Source organism: Coturnix japonica, unplaced genomic scaffold, assembly GCF_054131305.1.
Source record: "Coturnix japonica strain WE unplaced genomic scaffold, WE-NBRP24 Scf054, whole genome shotgun sequence".
NCBI classification, from domain to species: Eukaryota; Metazoa; Chordata; class Aves; order Galliformes; family Phasianidae; genus Coturnix; species Coturnix japonica.
Window position 1 is genome coordinate 530,347 of NW_028188957.1, and position 15,207 is coordinate 545,553.

The 15,207-nt window shown below is 52.5% G+C and overlaps 5 protein-coding genes across 5 annotated transcripts; all 5 read right to left on the reverse strand.

The window, feature by feature from the left end:
- Window positions 1–2,857: 2,857 nt before the first annotated feature.
- LOC107310635 (feather keratin 1-like) lies at window positions 2,858–3,482 on the reverse strand. Its single transcript, XM_085533110.1, has one exon. It carries the CDS (start codon window positions 3,427–3,429, stop codon window positions 3,133–3,135), a length of 297 nt encoding a protein of 98 aa, XP_085389236.1. The 5' UTR covers window positions 3,430–3,482; the 3' UTR covers window positions 2,858–3,132.
- A 1,763-nt stretch (window positions 3,483–5,245) lies between these two features.
- On the reverse strand, window positions 5,246–8,130 carry LOC146752017 (uncharacterized). Its single transcript, XM_085533111.1, has one exon. The coding sequence runs from the start codon at window positions 6,190–6,192 to the stop codon at window positions 5,536–5,538; it is 657 nt and encodes a 218-aa protein (XP_085389237.1). The 5' UTR covers window positions 6,193–8,130; the 3' UTR covers window positions 5,246–5,535.
- A 124-nt stretch (window positions 8,131–8,254) lies between these two features.
- On the reverse strand, window positions 8,255–8,849 carry LOC107310632 (feather keratin 1-like). The gene has a single exon (XM_032442935.2). It carries the CDS (start codon window positions 8,794–8,796, stop codon window positions 8,500–8,502), a length of 297 nt encoding a protein of 98 aa, XP_032298826.1. The 5' UTR covers window positions 8,797–8,849; the 3' UTR covers window positions 8,255–8,499.
- Window positions 8,850–11,491: 2,642 nt separating this feature from the next.
- Window positions 11,492–11,882, reverse strand: LOC146752018 (feather keratin 1-like). The gene has a single exon (XM_085533071.1). It carries the CDS (start codon window positions 11,827–11,829, stop codon window positions 11,533–11,535), a length of 297 nt encoding a protein of 98 aa, XP_085389197.1. The 5' UTR covers window positions 11,830–11,882; the 3' UTR covers window positions 11,492–11,532.
- Window positions 11,883–13,905: 2,023 nt separating this feature from the next.
- LOC146752019 (feather keratin 1-like) lies at window positions 13,906–14,549 on the reverse strand. The gene has a single exon (XM_085533112.1). The coding sequence runs from the start codon at window positions 14,494–14,496 to the stop codon at window positions 14,200–14,202; it is 297 nt and encodes a 98-aa protein (XP_085389238.1). The 5' UTR covers window positions 14,497–14,549; the 3' UTR covers window positions 13,906–14,199.
- Window positions 14,550–15,207: the final 658 nt, after the last annotated feature.

Sequence of the window (15,207 nt, forward strand, 5' to 3'; positions counted from 1 at the left end):
CTGGGGGGTCTATGGGGTTAATGGGGGCTATGGGGTCAATGGGTCTGTGGGGTCAATGGGGGCTGTGGGGTCTTTGGGTTCTATGGGGTCAGTGGGGCTCTATGGGGTCAGTGGGTTGAGTGAGATCAATGGGGTCTATGGGGTGAATGGGGTTAATAGGGTCAATGGGGTGTGTGGGGTTAGTGGGGTTAATGGGCTCTGTGGGGTCAATGAGTTCTATGGGGTCTGAGCTTTATGGGGTCTATGGGGTTAATGGGGTCAGTGATGTTAATGGGGTTTGTGGGGTCAATGAGATCTATGGGGTCAATGGGGTCAGTGAGTTTATAGGGTCAGTGGGGTCAATGGGGTCAGTAGGGTCAGTGAGATCTATGGGGTCTGTGGGGTCTGTGAGTTCTATGGAGTCATTGGGGTCAGTAGGGCCAGTGAATTCTATGGGGTCTGAGCTTTATGGGGTCTATGAGGTCAATGGGGTCAGTGGGGTCAGTGACGTTAATGGGGTCAGTGAGTTCTATGGGGTCAATAATGGGGTCAGTGAGATTTGTGGGGTCAATGGGGTCAGTGAGTTCTATGGGGTCAGTGAGATCTATGGGGTCAATGGGGTCAGTGAGATCTATGGGGTCTGTGGGGTATGTGAGTTCTATGGGGTCAATGGGGTTAATGGGGTCAGTAACGTTAATAGGGTCAGTGAGTTCTATGGGGTCTGAGCTTTATGGGGTCTGTGGGGTTAATGGGGTCAGTGAGTTCTATGGGGTCTGAGCTTTATGGGGTCTGTGGGGTTAATGGGGTCAGTGAGTTCTATGGGGTCTGTGGGGTTTGTGGGGTCAATGAGATCTATGGGGTCAATGGGGTCAGTGAGTTTATAGGGTCAGTGGGGTCAATGGGGTCAGCAGGGTCAGTGAATTCTATGGGGTCTGAGCTTTATGGGGTCTATGAGGTAAATGGGGTCAGTGGGGTCAGTAACGTTAATGGGGTCAGTGAGTTTTATGGGATCAGTGAGATTTGTGGGGTCAGTGGGGTCAGTGAGTTCTATGGGGTCAGTGAGATTTATGGGGTCAGTGAGTTCTATGGGGTCAGTGAGTTCTATGGGGTCTGTGGGGTATGTGAGTTCTGTGGGGTTAATGGGGTCAGTGGGGTCAGTGACATTAATGGGTTCAGTGAGTTTTATAGGGTCTGTGGAGTCAGTGGGGCCAATGAATTCTATGGGATCAGTGGGATCTATGGGGTCGGTGGGGTCTGTGAGTTCTATGGGGTCTGTGGGGTCAGTAGGGCCAGTGAATTCTATGGGGTCTGAGCTTTATGGGGTCTATGAGGTCAATGGGGTCAGTGGGATCAGTGACATTAATGGGGTCAGTGAGTTCTATGGGGTCAGTGAGATTTGTGGGGTCAATGGGGTCAGTGAGTTCTATGGGGTCAGTGAGATTTATGGGGTCAGTGAGTTCTATGGGGTCAATAATGGGGTCAGTGAGTTCTATGGGGTCAGTGGGGTCAGTGAGTTCTATGGGGTCACTAATGGGGTCAGTGACATTAATGGGGTCAGTGAGTTCTATGGGATCAGTGAGATTTGTGGGGTCAGTGGGGTCAGTGAGTTCTATGGGGTCAGTGGGGTCAGTGAGTTCTATGGGGTCAATGGGGTCGGTGAGTCCTATGGGGTCACTAATGGGGTCAGTGACGTTAATGGGGTTAATGAGTCCTATGGGGTCAATAATGGGGTCAGTGACGTTAATGGGGTCAATGAGTCCTATGGGGTCACTAATGGGGTCAGTGACGTTAATGGGGTCAATGAGTCCTATGGGGTCACTAATGGGGTCAGTGAGCCCCACAGAACGGCAGGGGTTGGGAGGGAGCCCTAGAGATGCTGGGGTCACCCCATGGGGATGGCGGTCAGCACCATGGACAGCTCCCGAGAGAGCCGAGGGCCGGGCCGGCTCCAATGGGGGAATGTGATGGGAGCACAAAGCTGGGGAGGGGTCTGAGGGGTCTGAGGGGTCTGAGGGGTCTGAGGGGAGCACAGGACGGATGGGGAGAGGATGAAGGAACGGGATGGGTCGGGTCATGGTTTAATTATTAGAGATCCAGGATTGGGGAAACTTGGGCATCTTCATAATTGGTCACTACTGAGTGAAGCACTGAGAGGTTTAAGAGGATGGGAAGGAGAAGGGCAAGGAGAGGGGAGGGGAGGGGAGGGAGAAGGGAGAAGGGAGAAGGGAGAAGGGAGAAGGGAGAAGGGAGAAGGGAGAAGGGAGAAGAGGAGAAGAGGAGAACCTCATTGCTGTCTATAACTACCTGAAGGGAGGTTGTAGTGAGCTGGGGGTCGGCCTCTTCTCTATTGGTGATAGGACTAGAGGGAATTGTTCCAAGCTGCACCAGGGGAGGTTCAAGGTTGGACGTTAGGAAACACTACTGCTCTGATAGAGTGACCAGGCAGTGGAATGGGCTGCCAGGGAGGTGGAGGAGTCACCGACCCTGGAGGTATTCAAGGAACATTTGGATGGTGTGTTGAGGGATGGGGTTTGGTGAGATCTGTTGTCATGGGTTGGACTGGATGATGCTGTGGGTCTTTTCCAACCTTGGTGATTCTATGATTCTCTGTATGGATCTGGCTGTGGACAGCCTGCTATTCCTGACTGGACTTGAGCAGTGCAATTGTACTATTTGGCTTTCATTATAATAGTGTAGATAATATGTGATGAGATGAATGCTATATGCTGGCCACCAGTGCTCTTGCTGATGTCATGTTTGAGACAGGAGTTTTTGGGATACTTTTGGACCCAAGGTGTTCATTTCTAGAGCCCTGACACTCTACTGGGCGAAGTGGAAAGAGCGTTAAGCATAGGAATGAAGAGGAGGACTCGGAGGCTGGCATGCATGAGAATTTTATTGAGAGAAACACACTTAAAGGAAGGATCCACTTGGGGATCACCAGTGGAAAGAGCACAATTTCAAGTGCAAATAAGAAGAAAGTTACTGCACTCATGTCTCCAGGCAGCATGGTCTGCTTGCTTGTTCTGTGCCATGAGCAGAGGAGCCATGGCTGCTGATCCATGTGCCATCAGTGACACAGAGGAGCGTGGTGAGTGCGTGGTTTGCCTTGCAGGGTGCAGGTGGTTGCTGTCAGGGTGTGGGCGCAGGCCCTTAGCAGGGGTAGCGGGCTCTCCCGCCGTTGAAGCAGCCCAGGCCTCCGAAGCCGAAGCCGCCGGAGGAGATGGACACTCCCTGGGCGCTGAGGGCGCTGCCCACGGCAGCTGATGAGGAGGATCCGACGGCGGTGTTCTGGGGGAAGGAGCTGAGGATGGGTCCCGGCAGGGTGACCACCACGGTGGAAGGCTGGATGACGACTTGGGAGTCCTGGCACTGCCTGACACAGGGCTCGTTGCAGCTGTTAGCCAGCGGGGTGGGTCCGCAGGGGCGGCAGAGGTCGTAGCAGGACATGGCTGTGGGGTGGAGGGTCCCTGGAAGAGAAGGTGTTGGGTGAGCGGAGGGGGTTGGGGGAGTGTGGGGGCTGAGGAGGAGTGGAGAGCTGGGTAGGATTGGGCAGTGGCAGAAAGGAAGCGGGGTGCAGGCTGACCTGTAGGAGCAGAGAGGAGAAGGTGTCAGGAGAAGGGTGTGAGGGAGCGAGGTGCAGGGCCGGCTTTTATGCTGCTGTGTGAGTGCCCGAGGGCTTGGAGAGAGCCTCTGCGCATGGCAGCATTGTGTGCAGTGAGCTGCTTTTGTGTGCCAGAGCTTGTCCAGTGATGACATGATGTGTTTGTGTCTTCCCACAATGCTTCCTTTTCATTTCCTAGTGTTGTGGTTGTTTTCCTTTGACCCTGTCTGCAGTGTTCAAGTGGTAATGGCATTTGAGTCCATGCTTTACTGAATGATCTTGATGCAGGACTCATATATGTACGTAAATAAGAAGTTTGTGGATGACAGTAACTACGGAGAAGCAGTTGACTGACTCAGGATTAGGGAGGTCTTGGAGAGAGCTCTTGAGAAACCAGCGGGCTCAGCCATCACCAATTTCATGAAGCTGAACAAGAGTTTGATTCTACACCTGACTCCAGAATACCGTGGAAATTAGAAGATTTGGGAGATGAGTGTCTTAAAAGCAGCACCACAAAAAGTGATCTGGGGGTTCTGCTTGATGGCAAGATCATTCTGATTCAGCAGTGTGCCCTGGCAGCCAAAAGGTCTGTCCGTACCATGGGGTGCATCAAGGCGCTCACTGCCAGGGAGAGATGGAAAGGGATTGTCCCACTCTGCTTTGTGCTGCTCCGTCCCCATCTCTAACGCTGTGTTTAGTTTTGAGTGCAATGATCCAAAAAGGACATGAAACAATTATTGCGCAGTGTCCAAAGAAGGGCTACAAACACGGTATAAGGTCTGTAGGAACTGAAGTTTCCTGGCTTGTTCTTCAAAGAGGGGACTGAGGGGAGGCCTAGTGGTGTCCGACAGCACGTCAAAGGTAAGAGGAAGGGCAGCTCTGCTGTCTGGTGCCATGAACAGGACTTCATGAGCATCATGGAGCTGTGTCAGAGGACAGTTAAGTTGGGGGAAAGGGAAAGGTTCTGTATCATAGGAAGTCGGGCATGAAGCAGGCTTCCCAGGGTAGTGCACAAGCATGAAGGTTGCCAGAGTTCAACAAGTACTTGGAGAGTGATTTTCAGACACATGGTCATATTTTTAAGAAGTGCATTGCAGAGGCATGAGTTGGATTCAGTAATCATTGTGCATCCCTTCCAACATACCTGGGTATTCTCTGGTTGCACAGCATTTGTTGCCCCCTGAGCTCGTCAAACTCATTTACCAGCCTTTAGCTCTTGTCTCTCCCTCTGGCTGTGATACACGGCTGTCTGGGTGCCCAGTAATGTTGGAATGCTGTAGCTTGGAGAAAAGAGGCTGCTTGTTTTGTGCCTGTGGCAGCTTGGGGCCTGTCTTGTAACTGTCCAAGTAGGCAGGGAGGGCTGTTTGTGAGAGCAGGATGCTGTCTTCTAATGCCTACTGCAGGACTAGCAAGCTCTATCATGTTGTATGAGAGGATGGGAAGAAGAGCCTCTCTGTGCTCAAATCTTTGAGTTATTGAAGATACTTTATAATATGATTAAGGCCGACTCCTAGCCACCAATGCACTTGTTGGCGATGTGGTTGCAAGAGGAGGCCCGGAGTCTCTTTTGTAGCCATCATATTCATTTGTAGAGCCATGGCTTTGTAGTGGGTGAAGTGGGAATTGCATCTTGCAAAGTAATGAAGAGAAGGACTCTGAAACTGGCATGCATGAGAACTTTATTGAGAAAAACAGACTGAAAGGAAGCATCCATTTGGTGATCACCAGTGGAAGGAGCACCATTTCAAGTGCAAAGAAAGAAGAAAGTCAAAGAGGTCCCGTTCCCGGACAGAATGGTGTTACGCTGCTTCAGGCTAGGCTGTATTCTCCAATGAAATGAGGAGCCATGGCTGCTTATGCCATGTGCCATCATTGACACAGAGGAGCGTGGTGAGTGCGTGCTTTGCCTTGCAGGGTGCAGGTGGTTGCTGTCAGGGTGTGGGCGCAGGCCCTTAGCAGGGGTAGCGGGCTCTCCCGCCGTTGAAGCAGCCCAGGCCTCCGAAGCCGAAGCCGCCGGAGGAGATGGACACTCCCTGGGCGCTGAGGGCGCTGCCCACGGCAGCTGATGAGGAGGATCCGACGGCGGTGTTCTGGGGGAAGGAGCTGAGGATGGGTCCCGGCAGGGTGACCACCACGGCGGGAGGCTGGATGACGACTTGGGAGTCCTGGCACTGCCTGACACAGGGCTCGTTGCAGCTGTTAGCCAGCGGGGTGGGTCCGCAGGGGCGGCAGAGGTCGTAGCAGGACATGGCTGTGGGGTGGAGGGTCCCTGGAAGAGAAGGTGTTGGGTGAGCGGAGGGGGTTGGGGGAGTGTGGGGGCTGAGGAGGGGTGGAGAGCTGGGTAGGATTGGGCAGTGGAAGAAAGGAAGCGGGGTGCAGGCTGACCTGTAGGAGCAGAGAGGAGAAGGTGTCAGGAGAAGGGTGTGAGGGAGCGAGGTGCAGGGCCGGCTTTTATGCTGCTGTGTGAGTGCCCGAGGGCTTGGAGAGAGCCTCTGCGCATGGCAGCATTGTGCAGCGTGCAGCTCTTGCATCACGTAGTGTTGCCACTCATGGGTTGTGTGTTCTCCTTCCAGGAACTCTGCCATTTCACGTCCTTCTCTTGAGGTCATGTCCTGTTTACAGCAGCGGCACCTTTGAAGTGATTTGAGGCCAAAAGAGCCACCTTCATGTCATGGCACGCGGAAGTAGTGGCCAACGCTCAGTAAAGGAGCAGTGTTGTCAGTGAGGTCATTGCTTGGCACACATGCACTGTTGCTTTGTGTCTTTATTGTTAGAGGTGTTTCCAGTTCCAAGCATCTCTGGAAGCCTGATTTGGGCATTCTTATTATTGTGGTTCACAGATCTCAATGGCAATTCCTTTGATGAGGAGATTACCGCGTTGTTCACCACGGGAACCTTTTTTTCATCATTTCCATGAACTTCAGCAAAGTTCTTCATACTGTATTTCATGAAATTCTTCTGGAGAAAATGTTGATAACTTACCTTGGGAAATATGTAATACGTTGTTTGAAGATTTGGTTAGAAATCCAGCTCAATGACTTCTATTAGATGTGGTTACATTAGCCCGTCAGGTATGGGAATCTCCAGAGGTCCATTTTTTGGGTCTGTTCTCTTCCATGGTTTAGAAAATGCAGGATTCTTTCAATTGCAGGATGCAGGACTTGGATGCATACAAAAATAGAAGATTGTGGATGACAGTAAGTAGAGATGAGCAGCTGACTCTCAGTATTAGGGGGGCCTTGGAGAGATCTCTTGAGAGACCTGTGGGCTGGGCCATCACCAATGGCATGAAGTGTAATGAGAGCAAGAGCTTGATTATGTGCCTGGCTTGGGAACACCCTGTATATGTATGGGTATTTGGGGATAAGAGACATAAGAGCAGCCCCACAGAAGGAGATCGAGAAGTTCTGGTTGATATCAAGTTGATTCTGAGTCAGCAGTGTGCCCTGGCAGCCAAAATGACTGACTGTACCCTGGGATGCATTGAGATGAGAACTTCCAGTGGGAGAGAGTCAGTTTGTCCCACTCTGCTCTGTGCTGGTGCGGCCTCACCCCAAGTGCTGTGCTCAGCTTTGGCTTCAGCGGTACAAGACAAGGGGACGGATGGCCCTAAATAGCATCTACACAGGCTGGATAGCAGGGCTGCAGCCAATGGATGAAGTTCAACAAGACCAAGTGTCTGGTTCTGTGCTTTGTCCACAGCACCCCCAGGCAATGCTGCAGGCTTGGGGCAGATTGGATGGAATACTGCATGGAGGGAATGGACCTTGCTGTATTTGCTGTTGCTTGACAGAATTTGAGCCAGCAACATGCCTGTATATCCAAGAAGGCATCCAGGCTTGTATCAGAACTAGTGTTGTCAGCGGAGCAGGGAAGTCATCATCTCTGTACTCCACCCTGGAGAGGCCACACCTTGAGTTCTGTGTCCAGTTTTGGGCCCCTCACTGCAAGAAAGCCATTGAGGCCCTGGAGCATGTTCAGAGAAGGGCAAAAAGCTGGCGAGGGGTCTGGAGCACAGGCCTTATGAGGAGAGGCTGAAGGAGGTGGGACGGTTCAGTCTGCAGAAGAGGAGGCTCAGGGGAGACCTCATTGCTCTCTATAACTACCCAAAGGGAGGTTGTAGTGAGCTGGGAGTTGGTCTCTTCTCTATTGGTGATAGGACTAGAGGGAATGGCTTCAAGCAGCACCAAGGTAGGTTCAGGCTGGATGTTAGGAAATACTACTTCTCTGAACGAGTGGTCAGGCAGTGGAATGGGCTGCCCAGGGAAGTGGGGGAGTCACTGACACTGGAAGTGTTCAAAGAACGTTTGGACGTTGTGTTGAGGGACATGGTATAGTGAGATCTGTTGGTGATGTGTTGGACTTGATTATGATGTGGGCCATTTCCAACCTAGGTGATACTGTGGTTCTGACTGTATGTGACTGTGAACAGCCTCCAATTCCCGACTGGACTTCAGCTGTGCAATTGTACTATTTGACATTCTTTATAAGAGCATAGATAACGTGACGAGATGAAAGCCATCTGCTAGCCACCAATGCACTGGTTGGTGATGTGATTGCAAGAGAAGGTCCTGGGGCTGTTTTGGAGCCATCAAATTCAATTGTAGACCCATTGCTTTGTGGTTGGTGAAGTGTGAAGTGCATTGTGCAAAGGAATGAAGAGAATGAATCTGAGGCTGGCATGCATGAGAACTTTATTGAGAGAAATACATGTAAAGGAAGGATCCACTTGGTGATCACCAGGTGGAAAGGGCACAATTTCAAGTGCAAAGAAAGAGGAAAGTTACTGCACTCATGTTCCCAGACAGCATGGTCTGCTGGTCCTGTGTGCCATCAGTGACACAGAGGAACGTGGTGAGTGCGTGGTTTGCCTTGCAGGGTGCAGGTGGTTGCTGTCAGGGTGTGGGCGCAGGCCCTTAGCAGGGGTAGCGGGCTCTCCCGCCGTTGAAGCAGCCCAGGCCTCCGAAGCCGAAGCCGCCGGAGGAGATGGACACTCCCTGGGCGCTGAGGGCGCTGCCCACGGCAGCTGATGAGGAGGATCCGACGGCGGTGTTCTGGGGGAAGGAGCTGAGGATGGGTCCCGGCAGGGTGACCACCACGGTGGAAGGCTGGATGACGACTTGGGAGTCCTGGCACTGCCTGACACAGGGCTCGTTGCAGCTGTTAGCCAGCGGGGTGGGTCCGCAGGGGCGGCAGAGGTCGTAGCAGGACATGGCTGTGGGGTGGAGGGTCCCTGGAAGAGAAGGTGTTGGGTGAGCGGAGGGGGTTGGGGGAGTGTGGGGGCTGAGGAGGGGTGGAGAGCTGGGTAGGATTGGGCAGTGGAAGAAAGGAAGCGGGGTGCAGGCTGACCTGTAGGAGCAGAGAGGAGAAGGTGTCAGGAGAAGGGTGTGAGGGAGCGAGGTGCAGGGCCGGCTTTTATGCTGCTGTGCGAGTGCCCGAGGGCTTGGAGAGAGCCTCTGCGCATGGCAGCATTGTGCAGAGCTGCTGTTGCGTGCCAGAGCCTGGTCAGTCATGAGGTGGGGTGTGTTTGCCGTCCACAGCTCTCCCTTTTCATTACCTTTTGTTGTGGATTTGGTCCACTGACCTTGTCGGCAGTTTTTAAGGGAAAATGAATATTTTGTTGGATTTATACACAAGGTGTGTCGCATGATGGTGGTTGGAAGATACATCTAAAGCATGGAAGAGATGTGGTCTCAGGAGTGAGGTCACGGCGTCGCATTGATGGTGGGTGGTTTGTCTGCATTCTGAGGTTTGGACCCCATTTCCCGGCATTCTTCTCAGGCTGCTCTGGGCTTCCCAAGTGTGTCTGGCAGGAGACCCGTTTACTTGTGTCACAACTGATCCCTGCTTGCTTTCATCCCATTTCCCTTTCCATGTGCTTTGCCCTTCTCTTTCCCATTGGGTATCCTTCATTGACACCTTGGTTTGCTGTCAAGGTTTTATTTGGGAACTAGATTTCTACGTGTATTGTTTAGTTTCATCTTAGTGCTCTCTATGGGGATTGTAGCTTATTTAGGCAGAGGAGGGCTGTTTATGAGGACAGGACTCATTGCTCTCAGTCCTGGCTGGGAGGTAGCAAACCTTGAGCTGAATGGGAGGGTGTTGGTCTGGAAGGTTGAAGCAGAGTTTATGGGATTATTGTTGAGTATCAGTGGCTGAGGCCATTTGTCTGCATGGCCATTGATGGTTTCCAGTTGGATTTGGAGATTCCATGGGGAAATGAGAAGCATACATGTTGCATGGGTATGGAATCGTGACCTTCTCCAGGCCTTGTGGTCAAGGACATGGCTGAGGAGTGCGGGGCAGGCCCCCATTCAGTTGAGGTGAGTGCTTTGCGTCTTGGTGCTGAGGTGAACAGTGCTTGTTGTTGAGGGAGATTAACAGAAGTAGAATGTTTGTGCCTATAGGCTGTGAGGGCTGCCTGTTCCACCAATGAAAGCTGAGGGAGCCACTTGTTGTCCTTGTGTGGGTGATGTCATTTGCCTTAGAAAGTTCCCAGTGCCTGGGAGTGGCTTCTGATGTTGGGACAGAGCTCATTCCCTGCTGTCCTGATGGAGGTGTAAGAGTGGAGAAATAGATATCTGTTAAACTGAGATGAGAGCTGCCAGTGGGAGAGAGTCGGGTTGTCCCACTCTGCTCTGTGCTGGTGTGGCCTCACCCCAAGTGCTGTGCTCAGCTTTGGCTTCAGCGGTACAAGACAAGGGGAAGGATGGCCCTACATAGCATCTACACAGGCTGGATAGCGGGGCTGCAGCCAAAGGATGAAGTTCAACAAGACTAAGCGTCTGGTTCTGCAGTTTGGCCACAGCACCCCCAGGCAATGCTGCAGGCTTGGGGCAGACTGGATGGAATACTGCATGGAGGGAATGCACCTTGGTGTATTGGTTGATGCTTGATTGAACTTGAGCCAGCAACATGCCTGTATATCCAAGGAGGCATCCTGGCTTGTATCAGAACTACTGTTGTCAGTAGGTGCAGGGAAGTCATCATTCCTCTGTACGCCATCCTGAGGAGGCTGTACCTTGAGTTCTTTGTCCAGTACAGAATGGGAAATAAATGGTGCAAATACAAATCATGGATATACAACATCATCTCAGTTTCTTCAGCATGGAAGTGACCAGCTTTGATCCTGAGGAGATGTGACTAAATTTGATGAGTTTGCCTTTAGGAAAGGCTTTGAGGCTTCCTCCCATGAGATGCTCATAGACAAATTGACAGCAAACCACTCAGTTATGTGGGCACTGGGATGGCCTTAAACGTGGCTGAAGGAAGGATCCAGTGGAGTGAGCTGTGTCACAGAGTCCTGCTGTGGTGAGTTCACAGCTGTATAGCACAAGAGTGGGAACTGAGGTCAGTGCTGTTCAGTATCTTCATTAAAAGTGTGTGTGATGGGACCGGACCTGATTGTGGACAGCCTGCAATTCTGCAGTGGGCTTGAGCAGGGCAGTTGATTATATTCTTGTCTTTGGGCAAGTGTAGATAAAGCTTGATGAGATGACGTCCATCTGCTGGCCAGCAGTGCTCCTGTTGGTGACATGGATGCGAGAGAAGATCTTGGGGCCTTTTTGTACCCAGCATAAAGTTTTCTGGAGCCATGACTCTGTAGTGGGTGAAGTGGAAATAACACAGGGCGAAGAAATAAAGCAGAGGAATCTGAATCTGGCTTGCATGAGATCTTTATTGAGAAAATACATGTAAAGGAAGGATCCCCTTGGGAATCACCAGGTGGAAAGGGCATAATTTCAAGTGCAAAGTAAGAAGGCAGTTACAGTCATCCTGTTCCCAGAAAGCATGGTCTGATGTTGGTCCAGGCTTGGTTGTATCCTCCCATGAGAAGAGGAGCCATGGCTGCTGATCCATGTGCCATCACTGCCACAGAGGAGCGTGGTGAGTGCGTGCTTTGCCTTGCAGGGTGCAGGTGGTTGCTGTCAGGGTGTGGGCGCAGGCCCTTAGCAGGGGTAGCGGGCTCTCCCGCCGTTGAAGCAGCCCAGGCCTCCGAAGCCGAAGCCGCCGGAGGAGATGGACACTCCCTGGGCGCTGAGGGCGCTGCCCACGGCAGCTGATGAGGAGGATCCGACGGCGGTGTTCTGGGGGAAGGAGCTGAGGATGGGTCCCGGCAGGGTGACCACCACGGTGGAAGGCTGGATGACGACTTGGGAGTCCTGGCACTGCCTGACACAGGGCTCGTTGCAGCTGTTAGCCAGCGGGGTGGGTCCGCAGGGGCGGCAGAGGTCGTAGCAGGACATGGCTGTGGGGTGGAGGGTCCCTGGAAGAGAAGGTGTTGGGTGAGCGGAGGGGGTTGGGGGAGTGTGGGGGCTGAGGAGGAGTGGAGAGCTGGGTAGGATTGGGCAGTGGCAGAAAGGAAGCGGGGTGCAGGCTGACCTGTAGGAGCAGAGAGGAGAAGGTGTCAGGAGAAGGGTGTGAGGGAGCGAGGTGCAGGGCCGGCTTTTATGCTGCTGTGTGAGTGCCCGAGGGCTTGGAGAGAGCCTCTGCGCATGGCAGCATTGTGCAGAGCTGCTGTTGTGTGCCAGAGCCTGGTCAGTCATGAGGTGGGGTGTGTTTGCCGTCCACAGCTCTCCCTTTTCATTACCTTTTGTTGTGGATTTGATCTTTGACCTTGTCGGCAGTTTTTAAGGGAAAATGAATATTTTGTTGGATTTATACACAAGGTGTGTCGCATGATGGTGGTTGGAAGATACATCTAAAGCATGGAAGCGATGTGGTCTCAGGAGTGAGGTCACGGCGTCGCATTGATGGTGGGTGGTTTGTCTGCATTGTGAGGGTTGGACCCCATTTCCCGGCATCGCTGTCAAGCTGCTCTGGGCTTCCCAAGTGTGTCTGGCAGGAGACCCGTTTACTTGTGTTGCGTTTCCTCCCTGCTTTTTTTTTGTCCCATTTCCCTTTCCGTGTGCTTTTCCCTACTCTTTTCTGTTGTGTGTCCTTCATTGACAGCTAGGTCCCATATTTACTGTCTATGTTTTATTTGGAATTGGATTTCTGTGTGTTTTGTGTTGTTTCAGCTTAGTGCTCTCTATGGTGATTGTAGCTTATTTAGGCAGAGAAGGGCTGTTTGTGATGGGAGGACTCAGTGCTCTCAGGCCTGGCTGGGAGGTAGCAAGCCTTGAGCTGAGTGGGAGGGTATTTTTCTGGAAGGCTGAAGCAGAGCTGGTGGGATCATTGTGGAGTGTCAGTGGCTGAGGCCATTTGTCTGGATGGCTTTGATGGTTTCCAGGAGGATGTGGATATTCCATGGGGAAATGAGAAGCATACATGTTGCATGGGTATGGAATCATGAGCCTCTCCAGGTCATGTGGTCAAGGACATGCTGAGGAGTGCAGGGCACGGCCCCATTCAGCTGGGGTGAGTGCTTTGCGTCTTGGTGCTGAGGTGAACAGTGCTTGTTGTTGAGGGAGATTAAGAGAAGTAGAATGTTTGTGCCTATAGGCTGTGAGGGCTGCCTGTTCCACCAATGAATGCTGAGGGAGCCACTTGTTGTTCTTGTGTGAGTGATGTCATTTGTCTTGGAAAGGTCCCAGTGCCTGGGAGGGGCTTCTGATGTGTGGGACAGAGCTCATTCCCTGCTATGCTGATGGAGGTGGAAGAGTGGAGAAATAGATATCTGTTAAACTGAGATGAGAGCTGCCAGTGGGAGAGAGTCGGGTTGTCCCATTCTGCTCTGTGCTGGTGCAGCCTCACCCCAAGTGCTGTGCTCAGCTTTGGCTTCAGCAGCACACAATAGATGGACTGAGGCCAAAGGGATGAAGTTCAACAAGGTCAAGTGCCAGGTCCAGCACATTGGCCACAGCACTCCCAGGCAATGCTGCTGGATTGGGGCAGAGTGGCTGGAAATCTGCATAGAGGAAACAGACCTGGGGTATTGTTTGATGCTAGACAGTTAAATGGGTGCTGAGGTGGTCTCAATAGTTTCCGAATGCAGGGGTCTGGTGCTGTGAGGCAAGTGACAGAGCGGCTTGATGTGGTGAATTCATAGTTATATAGACAAGTACTGGAAAATGAAGCCTATGCTGTTCAATACCTTAAAATCCTGTGTGCTGGGATTGGACCTGACTGTGGACAGCCTTCAGTTCCTGTCTGGTCTTCAACATATACCATTGTACTATTTGATTTTGTGCAAGGGCAGATAGTATGTGATGAGATGAATGCCATCTGCTAGCCACCAGTGCTCTTGTTGGTGACACGGTACTGAGAGTTGGTCCTGGGGCCCATTTGGACTGAACATGTTCACTTCTGGAGCCATGTCTCTGTAGTGTTTGACGTGGCAAGAGCATTAAGGAAAGGAATCAAGAGGAGGACTCTGAGGCTGGCATGCGTGAGAACTTTATTGAGAGAAACACACATAAAGGAAGGATCCACTTGGTGATCACCAGGTGGAAAGGTGACAATTTAAGGTTCAAAGAAAGAAGAAAGTTGAAGTGGTCAAGTTCCCAGACAGCATGGTCTGACGACGCTCCCTACTTCAATGTTTTGTGCCATGAGCAGAGGAGCCATGGCTGCTGATGCCATGTGCTGCCATCAGTGACACAGAGGAGCGTGGTGAGTGCGTGGTTTGCCTTGCAGGGTGCAGGTGGTTGCTGTCAGGGTGTGGGCGCAGGCCCTTAGCAGGGGTAGCGGGCTCTCCCGCCGTTGAAGCAGCCCAGGCCTCCGAAGCCGAAGCCGCCGGAGGAGATGGACACTCCCTGGGCGCTGAGGGCGCTGCCCACGGCAGCTGATGAGGAGGATCCGACGGCGGTGTTCTGGGGGAAGGAGCTGAGGATGGGTCCCGGCAGGGTGACCACCACGGCGGGAGGCTGGATGACGACTTGGGAGTCCTGGCACTGCCTGACACAGGGCTCGTTGCAGCTGTTAGCCAGCGGGGTGGGTCCGCAGGGGCGGCAGAGGTCGTAGCAGGACATGGCTGTGGGGTGGAGGGTCCCTGGAAGAGAAGGTGTTGGGTGAGCGGAGGGGGTTGGGGGAGTGTGGGGGCTGAGGAGGGGTGGAGAGCTGGGTAGGATTGGGCAGTGGCAGAAAGGAAGCGGGGTGCAGGCTGACCTGTAGGAGCAGAGAGGAGAAGGTGTCAGGAGAAGGGTGTGAGGGAGCGAGGTGCAGGGCCGGCTTTTATGCTGCTGTGTGAGTGCCCGAGGGCTTGGAGAGAGCCTCTGCGCATGGCAGCATTGTGCAGAGCTGCTGTTGCGTGCCAAAAGTTGACCAGTCATGAGGTGATGTGTTTGTGTCTTCCCGCAACGCTTCCTTGTTCTTTCCTTCTCTTGTGGTTGTGTTCCCTTGACCCTGTCGGCGCTGTTCAAGTGGGAATGGTATTTCAGTCAGTGCATGCTGAAAGTGTGAGTGGTGTTTATCAGGACTGAGGTCACCGCGTGGCTTTTGTGCGTGGTGGTTTGTGGCTCTGTCAGGTGGGTACCGCATCTCCTGGCGTCCTTAGTAAGCTGCTCCAGGCTTTACTGTTTTGCTTGATCCACTCAAATCCCAATCCCTCCTTCCATGCTGTCATCCCACCTCACCAGGCAGACTTCAGCCTTACTCCCTATCCCTGAATATGCTGTACATGCTACAGATTTTTCTCATGACTTTGTAAGGCCCTTTCAGTTTATCCTGTAAGGTCATGATGG

Excerpts from the sequence above, each read along its gene's own strand:
- LOC146752018 (XM_085533071.1), bottom strand. The coding sequence starts at position 11,829 with ATGTCCTGCTACGACCTCTGCCGCCCCTGCGGACCCACCCCGCTGGCT.
- LOC107310632 (XM_032442935.2), bottom strand. The coding sequence starts at position 8,796 with ATGTCCTGCTACGACCTCTGCCGCCCCTGCGGACCCACCCCGCTGGCT.
- LOC146752017 (XM_085533111.1), bottom strand. The coding sequence starts at position 6,192 with ATGACCTCAAGAGAAGGACGTGAAATGGCAGAGTTCCTGGAAGGAGAA.
- LOC146752019 (XM_085533112.1), bottom strand. The coding sequence starts at position 14,496 with ATGTCCTGCTACGACCTCTGCCGCCCCTGCGGACCCACCCCGCTGGCT.
- LOC107310635 (XM_085533110.1), bottom strand. The coding sequence starts at position 3,429 with ATGTCCTGCTACGACCTCTGCCGCCCCTGCGGACCCACCCCGCTGGCT.